Here is a 24,818-nt window from a genome sequence, read left to right as displayed (position 1 = left end):
GGTGGGGTGGGGAGGGCGATGATGTGGAACACGGAATGTAGGAGAATCAATAAGTGTACTCACTTTTGCTGACCTAGTTAGATCATTGAAATGCTTCCTGCACTGGATCCAGGTGTGGGATATGTTATTGTTGCTGGTGACCTCATCTGCCACCTCGAGCCAAGCTTCTTGGTGGCAGAGGCAGGGCACTTCTTCCCGTCCACAGGGTAAAACACTTCCCTCCTCCTCCTCACCCGGTCCAGTAGCTGCTGCAGTGAGGTATCACTGAACCTTGGAGCAACCTTGCCCCTGTGCTGCTCCATTGTAATTTCAGCATAAGCCTTTGGAGCAATGGCCCTTTAAATAGAGCTCCACCAGCTGACAGCCCATGATGCAGGTGCGCAATCCGTCCGCTGCGCAGCTTTCGGACGGCAAACCCAGAAGCCACATTAAGTGGCTCCAATTCCCTTGAGATCGCATGCGAAATGGACATATTTTATTGGTCAGATTACCCGCACACCCATTCACCCCGCGAGCTCATTCACCCCGCCCCCCCCGCCTGCCATCCCGCCTCCGTTCCAAAATCGGGGCCAATCTGTTATATTTCTTGCTAGTTTACTTTCATATTCACTTTTCTCCCTCTTATCAATTTCTTGGTCATCCTTTGCTGGTTTCTAAAACCCTTCCAATCCTCAGGCTTACTACTCTTTTTGGCTGCATTGTAAGCCTCTTCTTTTAATCTAATACTACCCTTAACTTCCCTTGTTAGCCACCACGATGTTGCTGAACTCAGTGTCTCGTTAAGCTGGCTGGTTGAGGTTGAGGTGGGGCAAAAAGTTGCAGTTTAAAAATGTTTTAACCCTTCCCCCACCAAATAAATCATCCATGCGAGGTGCTGTTCGGGGATAAGGTGCCCGTTTCTGCATTGGAGGTGAAGTTTGACCCTGAATCTCACCCACGCTACACTTGGGAACTCATGAAACTGGCACTTCATGTAAAAAATGGAAAAATGTTCCTTTGACCAGCACTGACATACTTCATCTTTATGAGCGTATAATTCATGTCCCACCGAACAAACAAAGATCGATAAAGGAAGAATTTGTAAGTGAAAATGGTACTGAAAATGAACACTGTGAACATTGACTCCAGCCTCTCATTGAAAATAGACCTGTGACTCATAACAATGAAATTGAAAATGAGATGCAATCCTTTCAATAGTTGTCTCTTTTGCAATGGAAATATTATCTGTGAGAAATGTTTTCACTTATTCATGAATCATGATATTGGACCATAATAATTGCATTTCCAACAGACTCTGCAGTTGAAAATATATGCAGTTTGTTGCACAGTTCTAAAATAATTGCTGCCACTGGAGAAAACTACCCACACTGCTTTTTGGAGCAAGTATAAATGCTGTGGGACAAAATTATAAATTAAACTAGACAGCAAGATCAAGAGGATGCATTGAAAATGGCTGGTTCACATCACTAGTGTATTCTGGATCAACAGCTGTCTTTCTGGTATTCAGCGCTCTTGGCTATATTTTACTTGTGGGAAAAGTTCCTAGTTTATTTTGATTTTCCTGAGCTGTTTATGGATTTCTTTCCTTTTTTAATTAAAGTTGTGGTAATAAATGGCTTTTTCCTGATTAAATATCTTTTAGTATCAAAAGCTTGAATAAACCCATAGTGTTTCTTGTTTTATTTTGAAAAGTAATTTTATCTGGTTAAGTTTTCAATTGTATTAATAAATAAGACAAATAAAATCTGGAAGTAACTGGTCCACTACACCCATGACACTGAAAGAACCCTTGACCTCATCCATGTTTCTATTTATATGTACTATTAGTTGTTGTGTATTGTGTTGTGAGTGCTTGCAACCCTAGATATCTTTCAATTTCATCCACAGCTATATGACACAATTGTTCATTCCCATGATAGTACTTTACACTTGTTCATAATAATAATTGTTCTTACCATTTACATATTTTGTGCAACTTATTTTGCAGTTCCCCAAGCTGTATCCTCAGATTCAACTAATCCCATTATTTGCAAAGTTTCAATTTATTGTTTGGTCTGTGAATGCAGAATGCTATTTTATTTCTTTTAGCATCATACGCAAAACAAATATTTTCACCTCCATGCTTTTTGTGTGTACTGTGTAGCATTGATGGGTGAAAGAGAATGATTACTATCTAAAAGGTTATGGTGGAGATTGGTGTTCTGGTAATGTTTATCTGATTTACTGACATGTTCAAAACATTTCTATCTCGCAAGGCTATGGGAAAAGAGCAGGGGAGTGGGACTAATTCGATAGCTCTTTCAAGGAGCCAGCACAGGCATGATAGGCCGAATGGCCTCCTGTGCTGTATGATTCGTTGATCTATCTACTTATCTCTCTATCTAACTCTGTCTATTTCTGTACCTATCTATGTATACACACTTGTCAAACTCCTTTATATTGCACATGGCAAGATGGAGGATATGCTGTTTTATAACAGCAGGAGCATTATATATAACATAATAGGAGCGCCTGAGGTAAGGAGCGGACCTGTTCGGAGTTGGGGGCAGAGTGTCAGAGCACCAGACTAAATAAAGAGCGAGGCCCGGGGAGTAGGCCTCAATCAGAGCGCCTGAGGTCAGGAATGGACCTGTTCGGAGTTGGCATGGAGCGTAAATAGTTCGGGGCTTCAAGGAACGAGGTAAGAAAATCAGCACAAGGGAAGGAGCTGATTGGCTGCTAGCTGGTGAGTGTTTCTTTTTCTGGTAAGTGTCTTTTTTAAGTCTTTAGTTAATTTCCAGTTAAGTTTAGTTAATCTAATAAATCGAGGCATGGCAGGGCAGCTCAGTCCTGTGGCATGTGCATCCTGTACCATGTGGGAACTCTAGGATGCTTCCTGTGTCCTGGACAACCACAGGTGCAGGAAGTGTCGTCAGCTGGAGGAGCTCGAGCTCTGGGTTTGGAGACTGCAGGCAGAGAGGGACTAGGTAACTGCCAGACAGACAAGGAGGACCAGGCAGGTAGTGCAAGAGTCCCCTGAGGGCATCTCACTCTGTAACCAGTATTCAGTTAGGGAGAGGGTTCCTCTGCAGAGTGCAGCCAGAGCCAAGACCATTGCACATTGGTGGCTCAGCTGTACGGGGGGGGGGGGGGGGAGAGGAGAAAGGTCAGGAGAGCAATAGTGATAGCGGATTCAATAGTTAGGGGAACAGATAGGTGTTTCTGCGGCTGCAGACGTGATTCCAGGATGGTATATTGCCTCCCTGGTGCCGGGGTCCAGGATGTCACTGAGTGGCTGCAGAACATTCTGGAGGGGGAGGGTGAACAGCCAGAGGTTGTGGTCCATATTGGTACCAACGACATAGGAAGGAAGAGGGATGGGGTCCTGCAGGCAGAGTTTAAGGAGTTAGGAAAGAGATTAACAAGCAGGGCCTCAAAGGTAGTAATCTCCAGATTACTCCTGGTGCCACGCACTAGCGAATATAGAAATAGGAGGATAGAGCAGATGAATGCGTGGCTGGAGAGATGGTGCAGGGGGGAGGGCTTCAGATTCCTGGGGGAGGTGGGACCTGTGCAGGCTGGACGGGTTGCACCTCAACAGAGCTGGAACCAATGTCCTCACAGGGAGGTTTGCGAGTACTGTGGTTGAGGCGGGGGGGGGGGAGGGGTTTCAACTAATTTGGCAAGGGGATGGGCACCAGGATGTAGCATTGGAAAGGGGAAACAACGGGCACAAAGGATCAGGAGAGAAGGATAACCCTGAAGTAAGAAATAGTAAGGTGTTTTATGGGGTCAGATCAAGAGAGAGTACAAGAAAGTCTAAGATTGGTTTACAGTGCCTGTGTGTGAACACACAAAGCATGATAAACAAGGTTGGTGAGCTGCAGGCGCAAATAGCCACATGGGAATACGATGTTGTGGCGATAACGGAGACCTGGCTCAAAAAAGGGCAGGATTGGTACTAAATATTCTTGGATACAAGGTGTTCAGGAAAAATAGGAAGGAAAGAAAGGAGGGAGGGTGGCAATATTGATTAAGGAGAATATTGCATTGCTGGAGAGAGAGGATGTCCTGGAGGGGTCACGGTCAGAATTTATTTGGTTAGAGTTAAGGAGCAGTAGAGGTGCCATTACACTACTGGGTGTATTCGATAGGCCACCAGCTAGTAGGAAGGATATAGAGGAGCAAGATGAAATGGAAGAAAGGGGCGTCTGACAGATGTCAAGTTGATAACACAAGTGAGAACCAGGCAGAATATAGAAAGTTCAGAGGGGAAGTGAAAAAGGAAATAAGAGGGGCAAAGAGAGAATGCGAGATGTTTTGTACCAGCAGCTGAAGGGGTTCATTGTTCACACCAGGTATACTATCTCCTCGATTACTTAATGCACAAGGTCACAATTCAGTTCGTAGGAAGTGCAGACTTGTTCGCAGAAGCAGACCTTTGTGCTGGGTATCAAAAAAAACTATTTGGAGAGTGCTTAATCGTAACACCAATATCCTGAATGCCTGTTTTGGTAGATCAGGTGGACATTAAAGATCCCATAGCCCTATTTGAGGGAAGAGTAGTGACATCTCCCAGTATCTTGCCAACATTCCTCCCTCAGCCAATACCATCAAAATAAAGGTTAACTTTTTTTCCTATTATTTGTGTATGGCACATTGTTGGTGTAGAATTGCTTCCATGTTTGCCTACAACAGTACTGGACTTCAAAAATAACTAACATGTATCTGAAGTGCTTTGAGATATTTCAACTTACACTTGCTGTTTAATTGCAAGACCGCCTTTCTGTAAGTGTTTCTTTGTACCTTACCCACACTAGCTCTCTCTGTGTATGTCATTATATTCCACTCCCCTCTCTCTTTGATTGTCACACATTATTTTCCTTGTAGCATTGGTATCTCTTCATTTTTCTCACTTTATTCTGTATTGTTCTCTTTGTAAATCTCCTCCCCTCTGTATTCTCTCTCTTCTGTATGTGTCCTAAAATCACTGAATGGCTGTCACATATGTTCCATTACTATGTATTCCATGTGGCAGGTCAGTAGTGGGTTCTAGGATCACGTGGGGCCACACTCCACGCTATGTGATGCTGGTGCAACACGCACAAGTTAGAGAGAAGCTGGGGGTTGAGGCTGGGAGGGAAAAGTTTGGTTGTCATAAAGGGAGATATCCATACACTTATTGGTGCCTCTTAGTCCTTCCATAGTCTCATATTTCATGCCTTAAAACTGCTGGTCAGAAAAAAAAAAGCCTGAAAATTCTCCTTACTCTCCACATGTCATCGTCCCTTTCTTTTTGCCTTGCTCTTTGCATTGTACTGTTTCCCATCTTTTGTCCTATGCTCTAATTGTACTCATGGGATCTGTCAATTTATTATGGATTCTAAGCAATCTGATAAATGCACCTATAAGGACTGTATTGGAGAAGCCACAGTAAAGAGTCATACTGGCCGTATTAAAAGTGCTGTCCCTTGTGTTTAGTGAAGGAAACATAATGGGGGTGTAAATCACGGAAACCACAAAATGTTGGCAGCTAGATAATACGTTTTAGCTCTTTGCATCGGATTTAGAAGAAGAGATGTGTGAGCCACTGGAGGGTATGATCATTCACACCTTAAATCACCACTGAGAACAGCTGGTTTTGTGCTCATACACTATCTACATTGTACATTTGTTAATGAGCAAAAGGCACTTGAGTGAAGTGAAAGAGGTAAAATACTTACAGTTCTAACTTGGTATATTCTGCAGCTCCTTATTTTGTCTTTGAAATTTGTAAAAGATTTATTCATAGGTGAATATGGATTCTATTTTTTTCCTGAAAATTATTTTTTTAATAGAAGGGTGGTGTTACTTGGACATTTCAATACAGGGGCCGTATGGCCTAGTCCTGCTCCTATTTCTTATATTTCTAAAATCATGGTTGCTATCATTATTATCGTGCAATATGTGTAGTGTGTTGTTATTTGGCACATACATAGCCAGGAAGACCAGAGTTTCAACTGAAGAGAATATTTGTGTGACATTTTTACGATTAAAATGTTTGAGTAGGAAATGAAAAATATCACATTATCGTTCTTTGGCACGTGAATTATTAGTTGTTCCACCATCGGAGTTGTCGATGACTTTTAATGAAAATTCTATTTTTACATGTTCAGAGTGGTGGTGTTGGAGAGGAAAGTTGGGCATAGGGATAGGAGAAGATGTGAGGAAATGTGTTGAAAGACACTATAGTGTGGCCCTTTGATCGGCAACTAATGTTGTGAAGTAATTAAAATATGTAAAATTCTGTTGCTGCATTTCAAGACAATTCGAAACAATACAAAACAAAGCAAATGTTGCAAATCTTTGTTTGACACTTTGATTGTAATTAACAGTTCCTGAGTAAATGATCATGGAAATTGTGCCCTTTTGACACTGATTAATACAAGCGTAATATTTATCATTTTATGATTAGCATTTTTAGCCTTGCAGTTGCATGCCATTTTATTAGCAGTAGCTTCTTTCACCTAATGCATTGAGAACCTTCAAGGCAAATTAGGCAGGTACTTATGTCAACTAAATATTCAAATTCTTGTTCTCTCCCTCTGGTTGATCTTGTATTAATCTGTAAACGGCTGTGGTGGAAAATTTTAGCATTCCACCAATAATACAAGATTGTATTTCTCCAATTGCTGCAGTATATCGATCTGGTACCACAGCTTATATCTTCTCTATGATGTAACCAATGATATTTTAAAACTAGCACATCTCTCACGTTGCTCACAGTATGTTGGAAGGTTTGCTGGTTTTTAATGTCGAGAACAGTGTGTCATTGAACACACAATGTATTATTCTGCGGCAAAGGTGTTGCTAGTGTATTTCTGTAAGGCCACAAAGTCTAATGGCTAGAGTAGCTACACCCTGAAGTTGGTTAGAGGGAAGTTTGTGTGTAGATTGACGAGTGCTTGTAAATTGTCAGCTCCTCACTTTATGGTTATCAAGATCTGAAGAAACTAATAGAAAATCACTGGTATTCTTTCTCTATTTTTAATATTTTTAAAAATATACTACTTGGTGATTGATATGTTCCCTATCCAGTTGTGATTTGTTTCAGTCTTATGAATATAATATTTAAGCCAAACAGGTGCAAGTGATACACAGACAATACATGTATGACACTTTCCAGTGTGATTGATGCACTGGGATGCAAGACAATATCGATTTTTCCAGGTGTTATTTACAATTTGAACTTTTTGTGATTGGTTCTTCTGATGAATGATTATGTTTAGCATTCATTTTGTTTCTTACATTAGTAGTCATCTCCTTGTTCTATGCAGAAGAACTCTCTGTGGACAGATAACAGTGAAGTGGTTTGAAAAATAAAATATTTATGACATGAAAATATCTGGTTTTTCTCTAAAATATTAAATGGAAGTACATTAATGAATATGAACTGTAGCATGAATCTGTCAATTTTTGTCTTATGTTGTTTTTATATTTGTATTGTCTTAAGAATTTTGTGTTGCACATTGATGTAGCTGTGTATTGTTGCATATCATAGTATATGTCCATAATTCTTCAAGTTCCTGATCTTGGATGTGTATCGGGGGAGGCACCAGCATAAGGGAGCTATTTCTTCATAAAGAGAGAGGGAAGCTTGGAGGATGCGTCCCTCAAAGTTGTCCTTGTGTATAAATGGCCAGCTGTAGAGTGGAAGAAAGCCAGAAGCAATTGTCTGGCCACCCTTTTGGTCAGAGAATGGTACAAATAGAACATAAATGGTCATCATCCATGTGGCTGTGGCGCCACCATTGGCAGGAGAGTGCAGGTTTACTAAGTTTCCATCATAGATTTGGAAATAGGAATTTATATTGCAAAAAATATTATAGGAAGTATAGATGTAAGGTTTTTTTTAATATATTAAGATATTAAATATTATTTTTAAAAAGGACAAAATGTCTAATTTTAAAATGGGGAATGAATCATGTCTGTGTGCCCTGGTCCGATATCCCCAACCCTTTAACTTCTCTTCACCTGAAGACTACACTTGGTCTTGACTCCCCAAGTACAAAGTCACAGGAGGGGTGTGTGGGTATGTGCATGTGTGTGTGTATGTGTGTGTAAAATTTCTATGTCATATTTGGAACAAATATAATGAAATAGAAGCATAATTTGTCAACTACAGAGGAAATCTGTAGGAACACAACATGGGAAGGCCAGAGTGTCTGCACCTTCTCTGGCTAAACTGACACAGTATTTACATATTCATTTGATAGCCTTAAAGGGACAAGCACATAAACTTCAGTAAAAGAATAATAGATTGTGTTTTAAATGGTGTAATGTTCCTGTCCTTCGATAACAGCAGATGCTCTGTCTTATCATGAGGAGCACCATGAGAGATTATTAGTTGTACGGCACTGGTGTTATTCAGTATTCTTTAAACTGATTTGGAACATTTTCTTTGCCTATCCATAAACATTTGTAAACAATTTTACAACACCAAGTTATAGTCCAACAATTTTATTTGAAATTCACAAGCTTTCGGAGGCTTCCTCCTTCCTCAGGTGAATGTTGTGGAAATGAAATCCTCGAACTCTTCGCATTTATAAATCACAGAACAATACCAGGTGATTACAGAAAGTCTTTCCAACTGCCCGTTGCCAAGGCAATCACAGTGTGCAGACAGAGAGGTGTTACCTACAAGGCCACCGAATATACAAACAACCAAAAAAAAAAAGAGAGAGAGAGGCAGAAACATAGAAACATCCGGAAGGAAGAGAAAGACAGCAAATGACCTGTTATATTAAAAACAGATAACATTTGTTCACTGGTGGGGTTACGTGTAGCATGACATGAACCCAAGATCCCGGTTGAGGTGGCTGAATGTCCTTGACTGCTGAAGTGTTCCCCGACTGGGAGGGAACCCTCCTGTCTGGCGATTGTTGCGCGGTGTCCGTTCATCCGTTGGCGCAGCGTCTGCATGGTCTCGCCAATGTACCATGCTCTGGGGCATCCTTTCCTGCAACGTATGAGGTAGACAACGTTGGCCGAGTCACAGGAGTATGAACCGTGCACCTGGTGGGTGGTGTCCTCTCGTGTGATGGTGGTATCTGTGTCGATGATCTGGCATGTCTTGCAGAGGTTACCGTGGCAGGGTTGTGTGGTGTCGTGGACGCTGTTCTCCTGAAAGCTGGGTAATTTGCTACGAACGATGGTCTGTTTGAGATTGGGTGGCTGTTTAAAGGTGAGTAGTGGAGGTGTGGGGATGGCCATAGCGAGGTGTTCATCGTCATTGATGCCATGTTGAAGGCTGCGGAGAACATGGCGTAGTTTCTCCGCTCCGGGGAAGTACTGGACGACGAAGGGTACTCTGTTGGTTGCGTCCCGTGTTAGTCTTCTGAGGAGGTCTATGCGATTTTTCGCTGTGGCCCGTCGGAACTGTCGATCGATGAGTCGAGCGTCATATCCCGTTCTTACGAGGGCGTCTTTCAGCGTCTGTAAGTGTCCATCGCGTTCCTCCTCGTCTGAGCAGACCCTGTGTATTCGCAGGGTCTGTCCATAGGGGATGGCCTCTTTGACGTGGTTAGGGTGGAAACTGGAAAAGTGGAGCATCGTGAGGTTGTCCGTGGGCTATCATGGCTATCCATAAACATAACACAGATATAGGAAGAAATGAACAGAATAAGAAAACACATATACGTGTGTATTGTTTAAAATCTGAACAGTGCATTTTGGCCACATGTGAAATAAATAACTCACTGTATGTTAAAATTCAAAGGGTTTTTGACCACATGATCAACGTAAATAAATGTTTGCACAGAAAAATTCAATTGAGGTAAAGAAAAATTAATCCCTGAAGTGGGAAAGTCACAAATAAATAGAGTTTCAGCCATGTCAGAAACAAATCATTTATTGGAGTGCTGTTTCTGTTTAAAATTTGAACAGTGAAATCCCACTCCAGGTTTGAGAAGAAGACTGTGGAAAAACAGGTCATTAATAGTTACTGACCTGTCAGACTTGAGAACACTCTAAGCATCTAATTAAAACAGTGGATCCATCAAGCTATTAGAAGAGCAATGGTGAACACGTCACCTGATTCCCATGGACCAAACAAATTGCTAGAAGAAGAATTGAGGTCTTGTTTATGCTTATTTATGTTTGTCTCCAGGATTGCAAAAGGCCATCAGGCCTACAAATGCTTGGTCTAGTAAAAGTTTCTCTCTCACTCATAGGTGATCAGGAAAACTCCAGAAGCCCCCAGAACTACTAATTAATATCTAGAAATAATTTACTCTTACCTTCCAAGTGCTATAGTCACCTTGTTTTCCAGAAATCCATTTAACATCTTCTTGAAGGACTGTAAGGAATCAGTCTTCACTACCTCCTTTTAATGTCCTACCTTTGTTTTTAGGTGTGACCTGTAAAACAGTGGATGACCAGCATGTGGATCTTATTGGGTGCTTGAAGTGGGCAGGCTCAATGCCTGCACTCGTGCAGAAGTGTCGGATCCCCTGTCGTGATGATTGCACGTTGACAAACTGGTCCAAGTTTACCTCCTGTGTAGCAGGCTGTGGATCAACCCGTAGTCGGAGAAGATCCCTCATAGGCAAGTATTAGATACTGAAAAATGCAAAAGGCTTTACAAATTACATCAAAACTAATCTTGGTGACTGTAAATAAGATTTCCCCCATTGCAATTACAAATTGATTAAAAATATTTTTTTCTTACTAACCATATTTTTTGAAAGCTAAGTTAAACCCTTAAACTATGAATAATTGTGATGGCTTGGGCCATTAATTGGGCCTGTCACATTAATATGTAAAAGGAACACTCTAGATCAGAGGTCATAAGAAACTTTTTTGAGTTTCCCCAAGACTGTAATTTATTGTCAGCCTGGAGCAACCTACAGCATTGTTTTAATCATAAGTGTTATGAAAAATGTCACACAGTTATTCGACAGAGAATAATGAAAAGGTTTTTTTGAAAATGCACTTGTTTTTTAAATGAACTGATGCTGTTTAATTATATATTTCTTGTCAACAATCTAACAGGATTGATTATTTTGTTGCTTTGCACATATCCTATCACGGCAAAAATTTGCTTATACGTAACTCAGTGAGTACACGCACTGTGTGGTATGATACTGACTCATATAAACCTACCCCTAGTCTATGCTCAGTTGGTCACTTAGTCAGAGTGCCACTGGGACTGTTATACAGGGTGTCGGTATCTCTGGACTAGAAAATTGCCCAATGTTCCTGGTAGCCAGCCAGTGTCACTGTTGGTAATGCATGTCTGGATGAGTTGGGTTCAGTTATGATACCTGCAAGCTAAAATAGCTCGCTGACAATCACTCATTATCTGGCCTTGCATATAGAGACATAGAAAATAGGAACAAGAGATTCGGCCGTTCGGGCCTGCTCCGTCATTCAAAATGATCATGGCTAATCGTCTAACTCAGTACCCTGTTCCCGCTTTTTCCCCATATCCTTGATCCCTTTAACATTAAGAAATATATCTATCGCCTTCTTGAATACATCTAATGACTTGGCCTCCACTGCCTTCTGTGGTAGAGAATTCCACAGGTTCACCACCCTCTGAGTGAAGACATTTCTCCTCATCTCGGTTCTAAATGGCATACCCCGTATCCTGAGACTGTGACCTCTGGATCTGGACTCCCCAGCCATCGGGAACATCCTCCCTGCATCTAGTCTGTCTAGTCCTGTTAGCATTTTATATGTTTCAATGAGATCACCTCTCATTCTTCTAAACGTGAGTGAATCTGGGCCTAGTCGACCCAATCTCTCCTCGTACGTCAGTCCTGCCATCCCAGGAATCAGTCTGGTAAACCTTTGCTGCACACTCTCCATGGCAAGGGCATCCTTCCTCAGATAAGGAGACCAAAACTGCACACAATACTCCAGATGTTGTCTCACCAAGACCCTGTATAACTGCAGTAAGACATCCCTGCTCCTGTACTCAAATCCTCTTGCAATGAAGGCCAACATACCATTCGCCTTCCTAACTGCTTGCTGCACCTGAATGCTCGCTTTCAGCAACTGGTGTACAAGGACACCCAGGTCTCGTTACACCTCCCCTTTTCCCAATCTAACACCATTTAGATAATAATCTGCCTTTCTGTTTTTACATCCAAAGTGGATAACCTCACATTTATCCATGTTATACTGCATCTGCCATGTTCTTGCCCACTCACCCAACTTGTCAAAATCACATTGGAGCCTCTTTGCATCCTCCTCACAGCTCACATTCCACCCCAGCTTTGTGTCGTCTGCAAACTTGGAAATGTTACATTTAGTTCCCTCATCCAAATCATTGATACATATTGTGAGTAGCTGGGGCCCAAGCACTGATCCCTGCGGTACCCCACTAGTCACTGCCTGCCACCTGGAAAAGGCCCGTTTATTCCTGCTCTCTGCTTCCTGTCCGTCAACCAATTCTCAATCCATGTCAACCAATTCTCAATCCATGCCAGTATATTCCCCCCATCCCATGTGCTTTAATTTTGCACACTAACCTCTTGTGTGGGACCTTATCAAAAGCCTTCTGAAAACCCAAATACACCACATCCACTGGTTCTCCCCTATCTATTCTACTAGTTACATCCATTGGGTTGCTAAGTTTGGTTGGGGTCATTCCTGGAGCTTTGATCACGTACTCACCATGTGATGGCTGATCACATGTCATCTGCAAATGTTATTGCATTTACCTTATGAAGAGTCCCTGTGGTTTTGCGCCAGCGGGTGTTGTGTGAGAATTTCCAAGAACCATGTTGCCACTGAGGGCAAGAGAAGAAACCAAAGGTGTGGTAGAGATTTGCATGGGGGAAACCAGAGGTGGAAGGAACTTTGATTCCATCAGTTACTAATAGTAACTCACTGAAATTGCACAGAAAGCTAACAGTAAAACTGGTAATATTCAGATTCCCCTCATAACCAACAGTAATACAATAACTCACAAATAGTTTATATGTAACTGGTTGAGGCCAGTCAACCCCCGGTGCCAGTGCCAGTGCCAGTGCTGACACTTTCTCCTGTAACCTCATTCTTCCCAGATCCTTTTCAAATAATTATATCATTTCCTTTTAAATAATGTTCTAGTCTTTGCCTCAATAGCCACTTGTGGTGAAGCATCCCATGGTATACTAGCCCACAGTGCAAAAACCTGCCTTCTCCCTTCCCCATTGGTTCTGCTAGTGAGAATCCACGGTCTCTGTCCCCTTGTTCCCCATTTCCCCACCAGCGGAAACAAACTTTCACTATTTACGTCACATCACCCCTCAGCTTCTAAGAGTTTGCTTTTAAATGATAATTGGCAACTGTTTCTGTTTGTGCATGTCCACAGGGCACCACATGTGTCACACTTCAAAAATATATGACTTATGTAATCTTCAGATTAACATATTTTAAATATTTCATTGTCATTGGATCGGTTAGAAAAGCCAATTCTATCAGGAACCAGAAACTGCCACAAAATCAGCCAACAAATATCTTAAAACTTTTTCGAAGTATTTTCCCACAGATAAAAATAACATAATAAATACGTGACAAAAATTAAATAAATGTGAATAAAGGAATCTTACCCATAAAGTCAGCCATTTTGTTAGAAATGCTTTCATGAAGTTTATCCTGAAGAGGCCTTACCCTTTAGCTAGAGTCTGGAGCTTACTTTGTGGTCCTTGTCTGTATAAAGAGAGTCAATTGAATAGTGGAGTATAGCTCCCAGAAAGCACGAATGTCACTTTGTACATGCTGCACTGGTGGATGACTAAGACCAGCTGCTATCACAGTTCCTGTGTCAATGGCACTATCGAACAGAAAAGCTCCTAGTTTTCCTGAAGTCTAATGGTATTCATTTTAAAATTCAGTATCTTGCCCCAATGACCATGTGTTTGGTCTTTGCCTCTGTGCACCTCCTGCCCACCTCAGAAAAGTCCAATTCATTTCTAAATTCGACCAGAATTTTGTTTCACTCCTGTAATATTTAACAAAAAACGGAAAAAGATGGAAATACTCTGCAGGTCACGCAACACCTTTAGAAGAGTCTTAAGGTCTGAAACGCTGTTTCAGGCTGAACGCTTTTTTTCCGCCTATGCTGCCTGACCTGCTGATTATTTCCAGCTTTTTCTGGTTTTATTTTCAGGTTTCCAGCATCCGCAGTATTTTATTTTTGTAATATTTAATACTTGGGTTCAGAAAATTGGCAGGTTAGTGGCATTAATGTGTACTCGTGTTCTATTTTACAAAGCAATTGTGTGTAATTTAAAATGATTGTGGCACCATAATGAGGACTTAAAGACTGTATTGCTAAATTTTGGTATAGTTGCAGATTAGTGGATGACTGGTAAATAAACTGACCTGCAAAATGTGAATCAAAGGCTGAAAAATTAGATGGTTCAATGGGCTATTGATATTAACTTGTTTCTCCAGTTAGATTCTACTCAAAACATCTAGATAATTTATGTGATCATTTAGCATGAAGTTACTCATTTGATCTACCATTGTTTAAGTTTGCGGGTCAGTATGTCAAATCTAGACATATGACAGAAAATGGAGAGGTGAAAGTTGGTTTTCCAGGGTGGAAAATAACCTTTTTATAGATGAGGTGAGGTGACAAAGCAAAGCTCCTTGGAGCTAAAAGGAAAAGGCTGTTTGTCACAGAGAATGAGAATGGCAAAGCATGGCATTTTATTTCAATTTCAGATATCTTAGAACTGTTTTCTCTCTCAAAACATCAACAGCCTTTGAAAGCAGTACTGGATGTTGGAAGTGAAAGCAGAAGCCATATATATGTCATGGGTAGGAAAGAACTTGTCAAGGGTGAAGTTTAAAGAATATAAGGGTGTTTTAACGTGTCTAAATACTATGAGGTGCCAAAGGTAAGGCAAATAGGATGCTGGATTATATTGCCAAATCAATTGAGTTCAAATCCCCAGAGCTGCCGAAGTTATACAATATCCTGGTCAGGCTTCACCTGGAGTATTTCATACAGTTTTGGTCACTGTGACATAAGGGGACACCAGAACCCAAAAGGCAGTGCAGAGGATAGTAATGACGCTGATCCCAGTCTTAGAGCTCTCTGAGGAATGACTTAATATGTTGGGGTTTTTCATCCTGAAAGAGACATCTCAGAGGTGCTCTTGATAGAGATATTTAAGATACTTAGCAGGATAGAGAAAGAAAACCCAAAACAGTACTTTCAGATACACCAGCTCAAGACAGCACAGATTTCGGACTGTGAAGGGCAAATTTAGGACAGATATCAGGAAGTATTTCTTTAAGCTGATAGTAATCAGCAACTGGAATGTGTTATCAGAAAGTGTGGTTGAGATCAGGGCACTGAACTTGTTTTAGAAACACCTAGAAGTAGGGCTGGTATTCTGAAAAAACATTAGAACAAAACGTTTGAATAGTAATCTTGATGAGGATTGTGAAAGGCTGTGGGAGGTCATAGATTGGCTGGCAGGATAGACAGATATGTGGCAGGATGGGTAGATGCAGTTCAGTGTAGAAAAATGTGAAGCTTTGGGAGTAAGAAATACATTTTTGGGAGAAAAGAAATAAACCATAAATGGTAAGATTTTACTTGGAATAGAAGAGCAAAGGGACCTTAATGTGCAGATACACAAATCTTTAAAGGTATCATTGCACGTAGATAAGGCAATAAACAAGGCAAATCGAATCCTTGGTTTTGTATGTAGAGGCACAGAAAGCAAAAGCTATGAGGTTATGTTAAACTTGTAAAAGGCTTCAGTTATGCCACTTTGGTAGTATTGTTTGCATCCCATAATGGAAAACATATAAAAGCAATGGAAAATGTGCAGCATAGATTCACTAGCACGTTCAAGGAATGGGAGGTTACTGTTATGAAGACAAACTTAAGAATTTATGACTTTTTTTATTGGAGCTGAGGGTTGAGGAGTGACTTGATAAAGAATGTTAAGGTAGACTAGGTAGATTGTTTCCATTGTTTGGTGAGACAGTAAGAAGTGGGCAAAAACATTTAACATTCACAAAAAGATTGAAAAGGGTAGGTTAGAAATTATTTCTGCAGAATGCAGAATTCTTTGCCAAAAACGGCAATTGAAGCAGAGTCATAAATTCTTTAAAAAGGGAATTATATAATTGTTTTAAAAAGAACATTGAGTCTGGGAAGTGAGCAAGAGAGTAAGGCCAGACTAGGTATCCCATGTGGGGAGAAATGCTGTAATATTCTATGATTCTGTCAGAACTAACCTTGTTACATATTAGTGAACAGGTGTCAGGAATGCTTTATTCATAATATAAAAAGAGAGCTAAATGCTTCTGTTTGTAATGAAGGCAAGTTCTTCCTTTACCTCCCACCAGAATTATCAGGTCTCAAAACGTATGTTTCAAGTTTAGGGACTTGCCTTAGAAATTACCTTGTGTACAGTGGTGCTAGTCGCTCCAGCAAGCAATCTGAGCATCTTAATTTTATCATTGTGCTGTACTGCCCAATATCAAATTATATTGACAGCGTAGTCGAGAGGTGTAACAGTAGAATTGCCTTGTGATCTAAACTAGATACTTGTGTTCTTTTGCATGTGTGCTTCTTCAATCTCTTTGAAGACAGATTGAAAAAGTACTTGCTATGATGCAACCAGATATGAATTGTTAAGTTGCTCTTTTTCATAGTGAGTGAACATACAAAGCAACAGTTATGGTTGGATTCTCTTAGTTCTATCAGTGTCTTCATGTAATCATACAAAATAATGAACACACTTCCCCGCATCAGTAGGTCATCTAGCTTGACTTAAACAAAATAGCTTCTAACTGACCTCCTGCATTCTCCTTTTGAACTTGGCCAAAGGCTAACCCCAACTTTCTGTTTAAAATTTAACTGACTGCCTGTGTCTCTGTCTATGTTCCTAGTCAGATGGGGCTAGCGAGTACCCAGAAAAATGGGTATGAAGTGTTTATCAATTACCGAGGCAAGTTAATGAATTGCTTATTGTTTACAGTCTATGGGGAAATAACATCAAAGCTGGGCTCAATAGCATTTTAACCATGTATCATTTCAGTATCTTTTGTTTTAACTGGTGTGAATATACTTTTTTTAAAAAACCTCAACATTTAAAAACAACCCTTTTTTCCCCAAATACTTTCGGTGGAAAAATAGTTCTAAAATCCTGAAACATGAATGAGGTCATTTATTAGTTTGGAATTTCATCACGTGGCTCAGACTATGACTTACATCTTTAGAGGTGATGATTGTTATACACATTTTGGTAAAGAAAGAATGGTAGGAAATAATGTTATTGTTAAATATTTTGCACAGGCAAATCTAAATGACTGTCAGATAGCATCAAAGAAATGAAGAAATAGGGAAGAAGATAAGAATGTAAGGATCTTTTATTTGTTCAATTAGGAAAAAGCAAGAAGAAAGAGAAGTGCCACAAGGATCCACTAATCGAGACTAAGGCTTGCCCATGTGACAAATTTATCAGTCAACCACAAGGGAATTGGTCAGATTGTATTCTTCCCGAAAACAAGGTGACAATGCAACTTGGCATGAAGGTTCAAAGTGATATCAAAGTCTGTGGGCAGGGCGTACGTTACCGAGCCGTAGCCTGCTATGATCAAAGCAAGAAGCTGGTGAATCCTAGTCTTTGTAGCAATTCTGGTATGTCACAGTTATGTTACAGTTCTGATTAAAGTTGCAATAATGTGTAGCTATATTGTTCTTAACGATCAGAATTTAAGTATTTCATTTAGTAAATATTGTAATTTAAGAAGTTTTATTTTGGTAGGGAGCAGGATAAATGTTTTGTGTCTATCAAGGGAGCGATTTGAATGCTAAAGCATGGAACACTTGTTTCCGCTTGTGACATTCAGTATCGAGAGCAAGTATTTCCAGGTTAGCTATAAAATGGCCAAGTGCAAAATAAACACTGACTCTACACTAGCAATATGCTTAAACCCAAACTTCAGAAGATGGTCCTTTTACTGCACTAGTGTAATTTGCTTTCCATTTCACATGCTGAACATTCTTTTGGTGTCCGAGATTTTCAGTTCAGAGCGAAATTGTGTTGAATTATGAGCAATTTCGTGTTGTATGCTTGCATCCATTAATTGTAAACAATTTTACAACACCAAGTTATAGTCCTTGGTGTTGTAAAATTGTTTACAATTGTCAACCCCAGTCCATCACCGGCATCTCCACATCATGTGCATCCATTAAGAGTGGGTTACATTTGGTGTCCCTCCCAAGAATCTGAGTTGGATCCTGAAATACTTTTAACATTATAAAGACATTTTTCTAAGGGAGATCAACAGTTTGTAGTTTGAGCATTATGTTCAAATTGCTGTGACACTGATTTACTAATATTAGATAACAATGCAATATATACACATAATATACATGTTACATGTCTCACGTTCCCCTATAACAATTAAAATAGATTGGCATTGGATAAATTCAGAAATCCAAATTTTGGGAAGAATGTACCTTCATTCTTTAAAAGTGCTGGTCAAGCTTTGATCGGTGGACAATGGAACATGCTCCGTTCCAAGCTTTCCGATTGATGAATTTTCATGTTGAGAGAGGCCTGTCAGGAGCTTTTACTCTTTTATCATTAAAACTACTGAAAATTAAGGTTCAAAACCTCTAAGCTCCAATGGATGAGAATATTTTTAAACTTGGCTTTGCAATAGTCTGCAGGTTTATTTCCTGAAGATGGTTTCGTAGCTCTGTCTAAACGCGCTCCGGATGGTTGTGTACCCAATTTTAACTGATGCAAAGGTGGAATCAATTGATATCACCACAAACTGTGTACTGTTGCTGGTCTGGTATATTTTCCATTCTTGTGACTTCTCAAAAAGAAAACATAAATAGTGAATGATTGTTGCCAATAAGTTAATATGCCAGCCGGAAGAGTCTGGGGTGGTGATTTGCGGGTGCGAAACCCAGAAGGGAAGTAAGCTGCCGACAGGCGCTGCTCATCTGAGGGGGTTGGGGGTGGAAAGAGAGAGAGAGAGAGAGAGACCTCATCAACAGTTAGGATAGAGATGGGGGTGGGGGGTTGCAAAGACAAGAGTGGAGGCATAGGACATCGGGATCAGAGTGGAGACATAGGACATCGGGATCAGAGTGGAGATATCGGACATCGGGATCAGAGTGGAGATATCGGACATCGGGATCAGAGTGGAGATATCGGACATCGGGATCAGAGTGGAGACATTGAACATTGGGATCAGAGTGGAGACATTGAACATTGGGATCAGAGTGGAGACATTGAACATTGGGATCAGAGTGGAGACATTGAACATTGGGATCAGAGTGGAGACATTGAACATTGGGATCAGAGTGGAGACATTGAACATTGGGATCAGAGTGGGGACATCGGGATCAGAGTGGGGACATCGGGATCAGAGTGGGGACATCGGGATCAGAGTGGGGACATCGGGATCAGAGTGGGGACATCGGGATCAGAGTGGGGACATCAGGGATCGGTGGCGGGTGAGGTCCAGGCAACATCGTTTTTAAGGTGTATTTATTTTTTTACAATGGGAAATGTAATTTTATTTAATTTATTTAGTGTATTTTGCATTGATCCGTCCCTTCCTGCCTGCTTTCACCAGGAGTGAATTGGAAGCCGTAGGAAAGCCGCCCAGGTAACGTTAAAATCATTTTAAGTGTCCAATACACAAAAAATAAACTACCTTAAGTACCTCAATGAGGTACATTTGCCCCTTTAATTATCGTTCCCCTGGATTTAAGTGGGGGCAGAACCTCCTGGTGACTGATGTGCGCACGCACACAGATTTACCTGAGTCTCTTTCAAAAATAGGTGGGTTCCAGCCGGGGTGTCTGCCCACTCCCAAAAACAGCGATTTTGATTGCCCCCCACTGCCCACAACCCACCTGCTTTTCCCTTTTAAAATCCTGCCCATAATAACAGTAACATCAACTTGCATTTATATAGCGCCTGTAACATAGTAAAACATCACAAGGCGCTTCACAGGAGCATTATGAGAGAAGATTAAACACCGAGCCACATAAAGAGATAATATGACAGGTGATCAAAGGCTGGTCAAAGAGGTAGGTTTCAAGGAGCATCTTAAACTATAACTTACGATTACTTTATTAAATTAATAACTTAAACAAGATAAACTAATTAGTTAATAAAACCTGACATCAGTAGTTGGGAAAATGTTGGAATCCATTATTAAGGATATGGTAACGGGGCACTTAGAAAATCATAATATGATTAGGCACAGTCAACATGGTTTTATGAAAGGGAAATCATGTTTGATAAATCTATTAGAGTTTTTTGAGGATGTAACTAACAGGTTAAATAAAGGGGAACCAGTGAATGCAATATATTTGGATTTTCAAAAGGCATTCGATAAGGTGCTACACAAAAGGTTGTTACACAAGATAAGAGCTCATGGGGTTGGGGGTAGTATATTAGTATGGATAGAGGATGGTTAATGGACAGAAAACAGAGAATAGGAATGAATGGGTCATTTTCAGGTTGGCAGGTTGTAACGAGTGGGGTGTAGCAAGGATCAGTGCTTGGTCCTCAGCTATTTACAATCTATATCAATGACTTAGATGAAGGGACCGAGTGTAATGTATCCAAGGTTGCTAACAATACAAAGCTAGGTGGGAAAGTAAGCTGTAAAGAGTCTGCAAAGGGATATAGACAGATTAAGTGAGTGGGCAAGAAGGTGGCAGATGGAGTATATGTGGGGAAATGTGAGGTTATTCACTTTGGTAGGAAGAGTAGAAAAACTGAATATTTTTTAAATGGTGAGAAACTATTAAATGTTGGTGTTCAGAGGGATTTGGATGTCCTTGTACATGAAACACAAAGTTAATATGCAGGTACAGCAAACAATTTGGAATGCAAATGGTACGTTGGCCTTTATTGCAAGGGGGTTGGAGTACAAGAGTAAGGAAGTCTTGCTCCAATTGTACAAGGCTCTGGTGAGACCACACCTGGAATACTGTGTACAGTTTTGGTCTCCTTACCTAAGGAAGGATATACTTGCCCTAGAGGGGGTGCAACGAAGGTTCAGTAGATTGATTCCTGGGATTAGAGGTTTGTCCTGTGTGGAGAGATTGTGTAGAATGGGCCTATAATCTCTGGAGTTTAGAAGAATGAGCAGTGATCTCATTGAAACATATAAGATTCTGAGAGGGCTTGACAGGGTAGATGCTGAGAGGTTGTTTCCCCTGGCTGGAGAGTTTAGAACTAGAGGACATAGCTCAGGACAAGGGGTTGGCCATTTAGAACTGAGATGAGGTGAAATTTTATTTAGACGGTTGTGAATATTTGGAATTTTCTACCCCAGAGGGCTGTGGATGCTCAGTCATTGAGTATATTCAAGACTGAGATCGATAGATTTTTGGACACTAAGGGAATCAAGGGATATGGGGATAGGGCGGGAAAGTGGAGTTGAGGTCGAAGATCAGCCATGATCTTATTGAATGGTGGAGGAGACTTGAGGTGCCGTTTGGCCTACTCCTGCTCGAATTTCTTGTGTTTTTATGTTCTTAAAGAAGGAGAAAGCGGTAAAGAGGTGGAGAGGTTTAGCATGGGACTTGGTGCTAGTTAAGATACGGGCAGCAGAGTTTTGGATTAAACATGTAAACATCTGATTTCAATGTGACTGCTGTGGCACAGAAGCCCTAATCATATCAAAACCAAAGTTTGTAATATGCTGATGTGTATCCAATTTGTGTCTTGTAACTGTGTTATGCCGGTCAATCATTCTTTGGCAGGAACCCAAGAGATTTCAAGGTAACCTACCATTCCATGTATAACTCTTTTGAATGTACTACAGAGCTGATAATTTATGGTTAATATCATTGATTGCTTAACATTACAAACTTAAAGTGTTTATAAAAGCTTTTGGTTTAATAAGGGAATAAAAATGAATATTTTGGGTTACAATGTTATCTCGTATTAATGATATGATTATGAGAATTTCATTCTGTAGAACATTACAGGTTGTATTCCTGATTGTTCATCACCATATAAAAACAGATGAGTTATGGACATGAGCCTAGGTTGTAGCAGTCAGTTTTCTCTTGTAAACCTTAGAACCAAAACCAAGATTTGGTTCGAAAAAGATGTCCAGATCATTCAATCCAATAAATTATGTTCCCTTTGGCCATTAAAGCCAAAGAGAATATACAACATAGATTCACCAGGATGATGGTAGGGATGAGAAACTATAATTATGAGGAGAGACTTGAGTTACTGGGATTATTTCCACTGGAGTAGAGACTGCTAAGCAGAGATTTAATAGGCATTTTTAAAAAGGTTTTTGTGCAGTGATTAGGAAAAGACTATTTCCTCTGGCTGGGGAGTCAGTGATAAGTCAATGATCCATTTAAATTGCCATTCAGAGAGTGAGGAGAGAGGTTAGGGGGTGCGTCTCAATCTAGAGGGTTGTTGGAGCATGGAATGGTTTGCCACAGGAGTGGTTGAGACAGAGACCATTGCATCTTTTAAGGGAAAACTGGATAAATATTTGAAGCAGAGAAAGATGCAGGCAGAACAGGTCAGTGGGATTAGTTTTGGATTGCCCTAACATAGAGCTGGCATAGACACAATGGACCGAATGCAGTAATCTTATGGTTCTAAGAGCAGAAATACCCTGGGAACCACATCACATCCATGTTCCTCTGCAAGTCACTCATCTTTCTGAATTGGAAATAGATCACATTTCCTTCATCATCACTGTGTCAGTACCCTGGGATTCCCTCCCAAACACTATCTCACCAGAATGGACTGCAGAGCTTCAAGATCGAGGCCCACCACTGCCTTCTCAGGTCAGCTAGGGATGGGCACTAAATGCAGCCCTGCCAGCATTGTCACATCCTGAGAATAATTTTCTTTTAAAACTAAGCAGTTTCAAACCCACTACAAAAAAAAGTACTACATTGTATGCGAGTAAGATTTGCATCTCTACTAGTTGGCCAAGCCACTCAAAAGCAAGCCTTATGATTTCAAACATTTTAAAGCTTATGTTTTTGGGGAATTAAAATAAAGCTTTGTGAAAATTGTTTTACTTTGCATCATTCATTGTCAGAAATAGGGTGAGAGAAACCAAATAATACTTATGGGTTCCATTCAGATTCAGTTACTGGATTTGGATCTGAACTTATTTCTGAGTTTATTTTCTAAGTCTATTGCATCACCAAGCCTAAAATCATAAAATGCTCATAAAAACTAAAAGCTTTAAGCTGATCTTTTAATCTAACTTCTTAATTTTATATTATACCTATTTTGCTTCCTATCAATGGAGTAGCTATTTTAGTATTCATTTTAGATACATTAATTGTGTGTTAGTTTGCTTTGGTTCAGTTTATACGACTATGTCTGAATCACTAGCAAATGAATTAATTTAACTTGTAAATATATCTTTTAATAATACTAATCATCTGTGACAGCATGAGCTCAGAGAAAATCATGTTTCCATGTTACAAACTGAAACAGGGTTCAATTTTACCATGGCGGTGGGTTGGCAGCTGGTGGGGAGGGCAGTGAAGGTACACGTGGCAAACCCACATGAACCAAACGTACCGTTTCCGACACAAGCACACGTTGATTGATAGTGATTAACGTTCTCTCCGGGTTTCGCGCCTGACAGCTAGCCTGATTGACAGGCTGGCTGGGGTCAGGAGCTGCGACGTGAGGGGGGCGAGAAAGACAGAGAGCGAGACGTCATCCAGTGCTGGACTGGAAGGCCGGGGGGGGAGGAGAATGGAAGATCTGGCGCTGGACTGGAAGATCGGGGTGGGGGGGGGAGGAGAATATTGGGGGGGAGAAGGGAAGATCGAGAGGACATCGGGGGAAGATCGGGAGAAGGGACGATTTGGGGGGAGAGGGAGAAGATTGGGAGGACGTCGGTGGAACATCGGGAGGGTGAAGAAGGGGACATCGGAGTGGGCGACATCGGACATCAGAGCAGGTTTCGAAGGTAGGTTCATTTAGTGTTTTCACTTCATTGCATGTTTTTTTATTTCATTTATTTAGTTTATTTTTCCCTGATCTGGCCCTACACGCCTAAATTCACCAGGCATGAATCAAAAGCAGTGGGCAAGCTGCCCAGGTAAGTTTTAAAAAAATATCTTTCTAATCCCTTCATCTGTCACAGATAAAGTGCCTTAAGTACCTCAATGAGGTACATTTGGTTCTTTAAATGTCATCCCGCTGGCTTTAATTGCCGGTGGAACTTCCATTTTCGGGTCGCCCGCGCGCACTCAGGTGGGTCCCTGGGAAACTCGTAAGTCGGCAGGTTGGAGCTGGCTTCCAAACCCGAACGGGATTTCTGTGATTTTCGGAGCCCCCCCACCCCCAACGCACCTGCAATTGCCCCCTAAAATTACCCCCGTAGAGTTACTTTAAAATGAATGTGGCAAGCCTTTGGCTAACAGCACAATTTTAAACCACTGAATTAATTATATTTTTCTTTGAATGATTCAAATTAGGGTATATTGAAGAGACTTGCAATTTGCCATGCCCATCCGACTGTAAGCTAAGTGACTGGTCAAACTGGTTGGCATGCAACAAATCCTGTGGAAGTGGGATGCAGATCAGATCCAAGTGGCTGCGGGAGAAGTCATATAATGGTGGTCGCCCATGCCTTAAGCTAGATGTGAAGAATCAGGTGAGGTGGACCAAGTGACCAACAATAAATTACTAAGTGCAGCATTGATAATCTGTATTAATGGCAGGAACTTTAAAAAAAAAATTCTTGTACTTTATGTAATATTAATTATATGTGCTTGAGCTGCTAATTTCCTCTTGCAGTACCAAGTTTACTCATTTTAGTATAATTATTGACAATAAGTTTTGATTTCT

The 24,818-nt window shown here is 40.7% G+C and overlaps 1 protein-coding gene across 5 annotated transcripts in view; it reads left to right on the top strand.

Moving 5' to 3' along the window:
- The window catches only part of thsd7ba (thrombospondin, type I, domain containing 7Ba), a 646,137-nt gene that overhangs the window by 459,346 nt on the left and 161,973 nt on the right, over positions 1-24,818 (top strand). For all 5 annotated transcript variants that reach the window (XM_067987207.1, XM_067987208.1, XM_067987209.1 and 2 more), the window contains exons 13-15: positions 10,370-10,564; positions 17,366-17,620; positions 24,446-24,624. In XM_067987207.1, the coding sequence (XP_067843308.1) occupies positions 10,370-10,564; positions 17,366-17,620; positions 24,446-24,624 (629 nt within the window). The remainder of the gene's footprint in view (positions 1-10,369; positions 10,565-17,365; positions 17,621-24,445; positions 24,625-24,818) is intronic.

The sequence above is a fragment of the Heptranchias perlo genome, chromosome 7 (assembly GCF_035084215.1).
Source record: "Heptranchias perlo isolate sHepPer1 chromosome 7, sHepPer1.hap1, whole genome shotgun sequence".
Taxonomy (NCBI): Eukaryota; Metazoa; Chordata; class Chondrichthyes; order Hexanchiformes; family Hexanchidae; genus Heptranchias; species Heptranchias perlo.
Note: the sequence above shows the minus strand (reverse complement) of the source record. Positions and strands in the feature narration are given on the sequence as shown.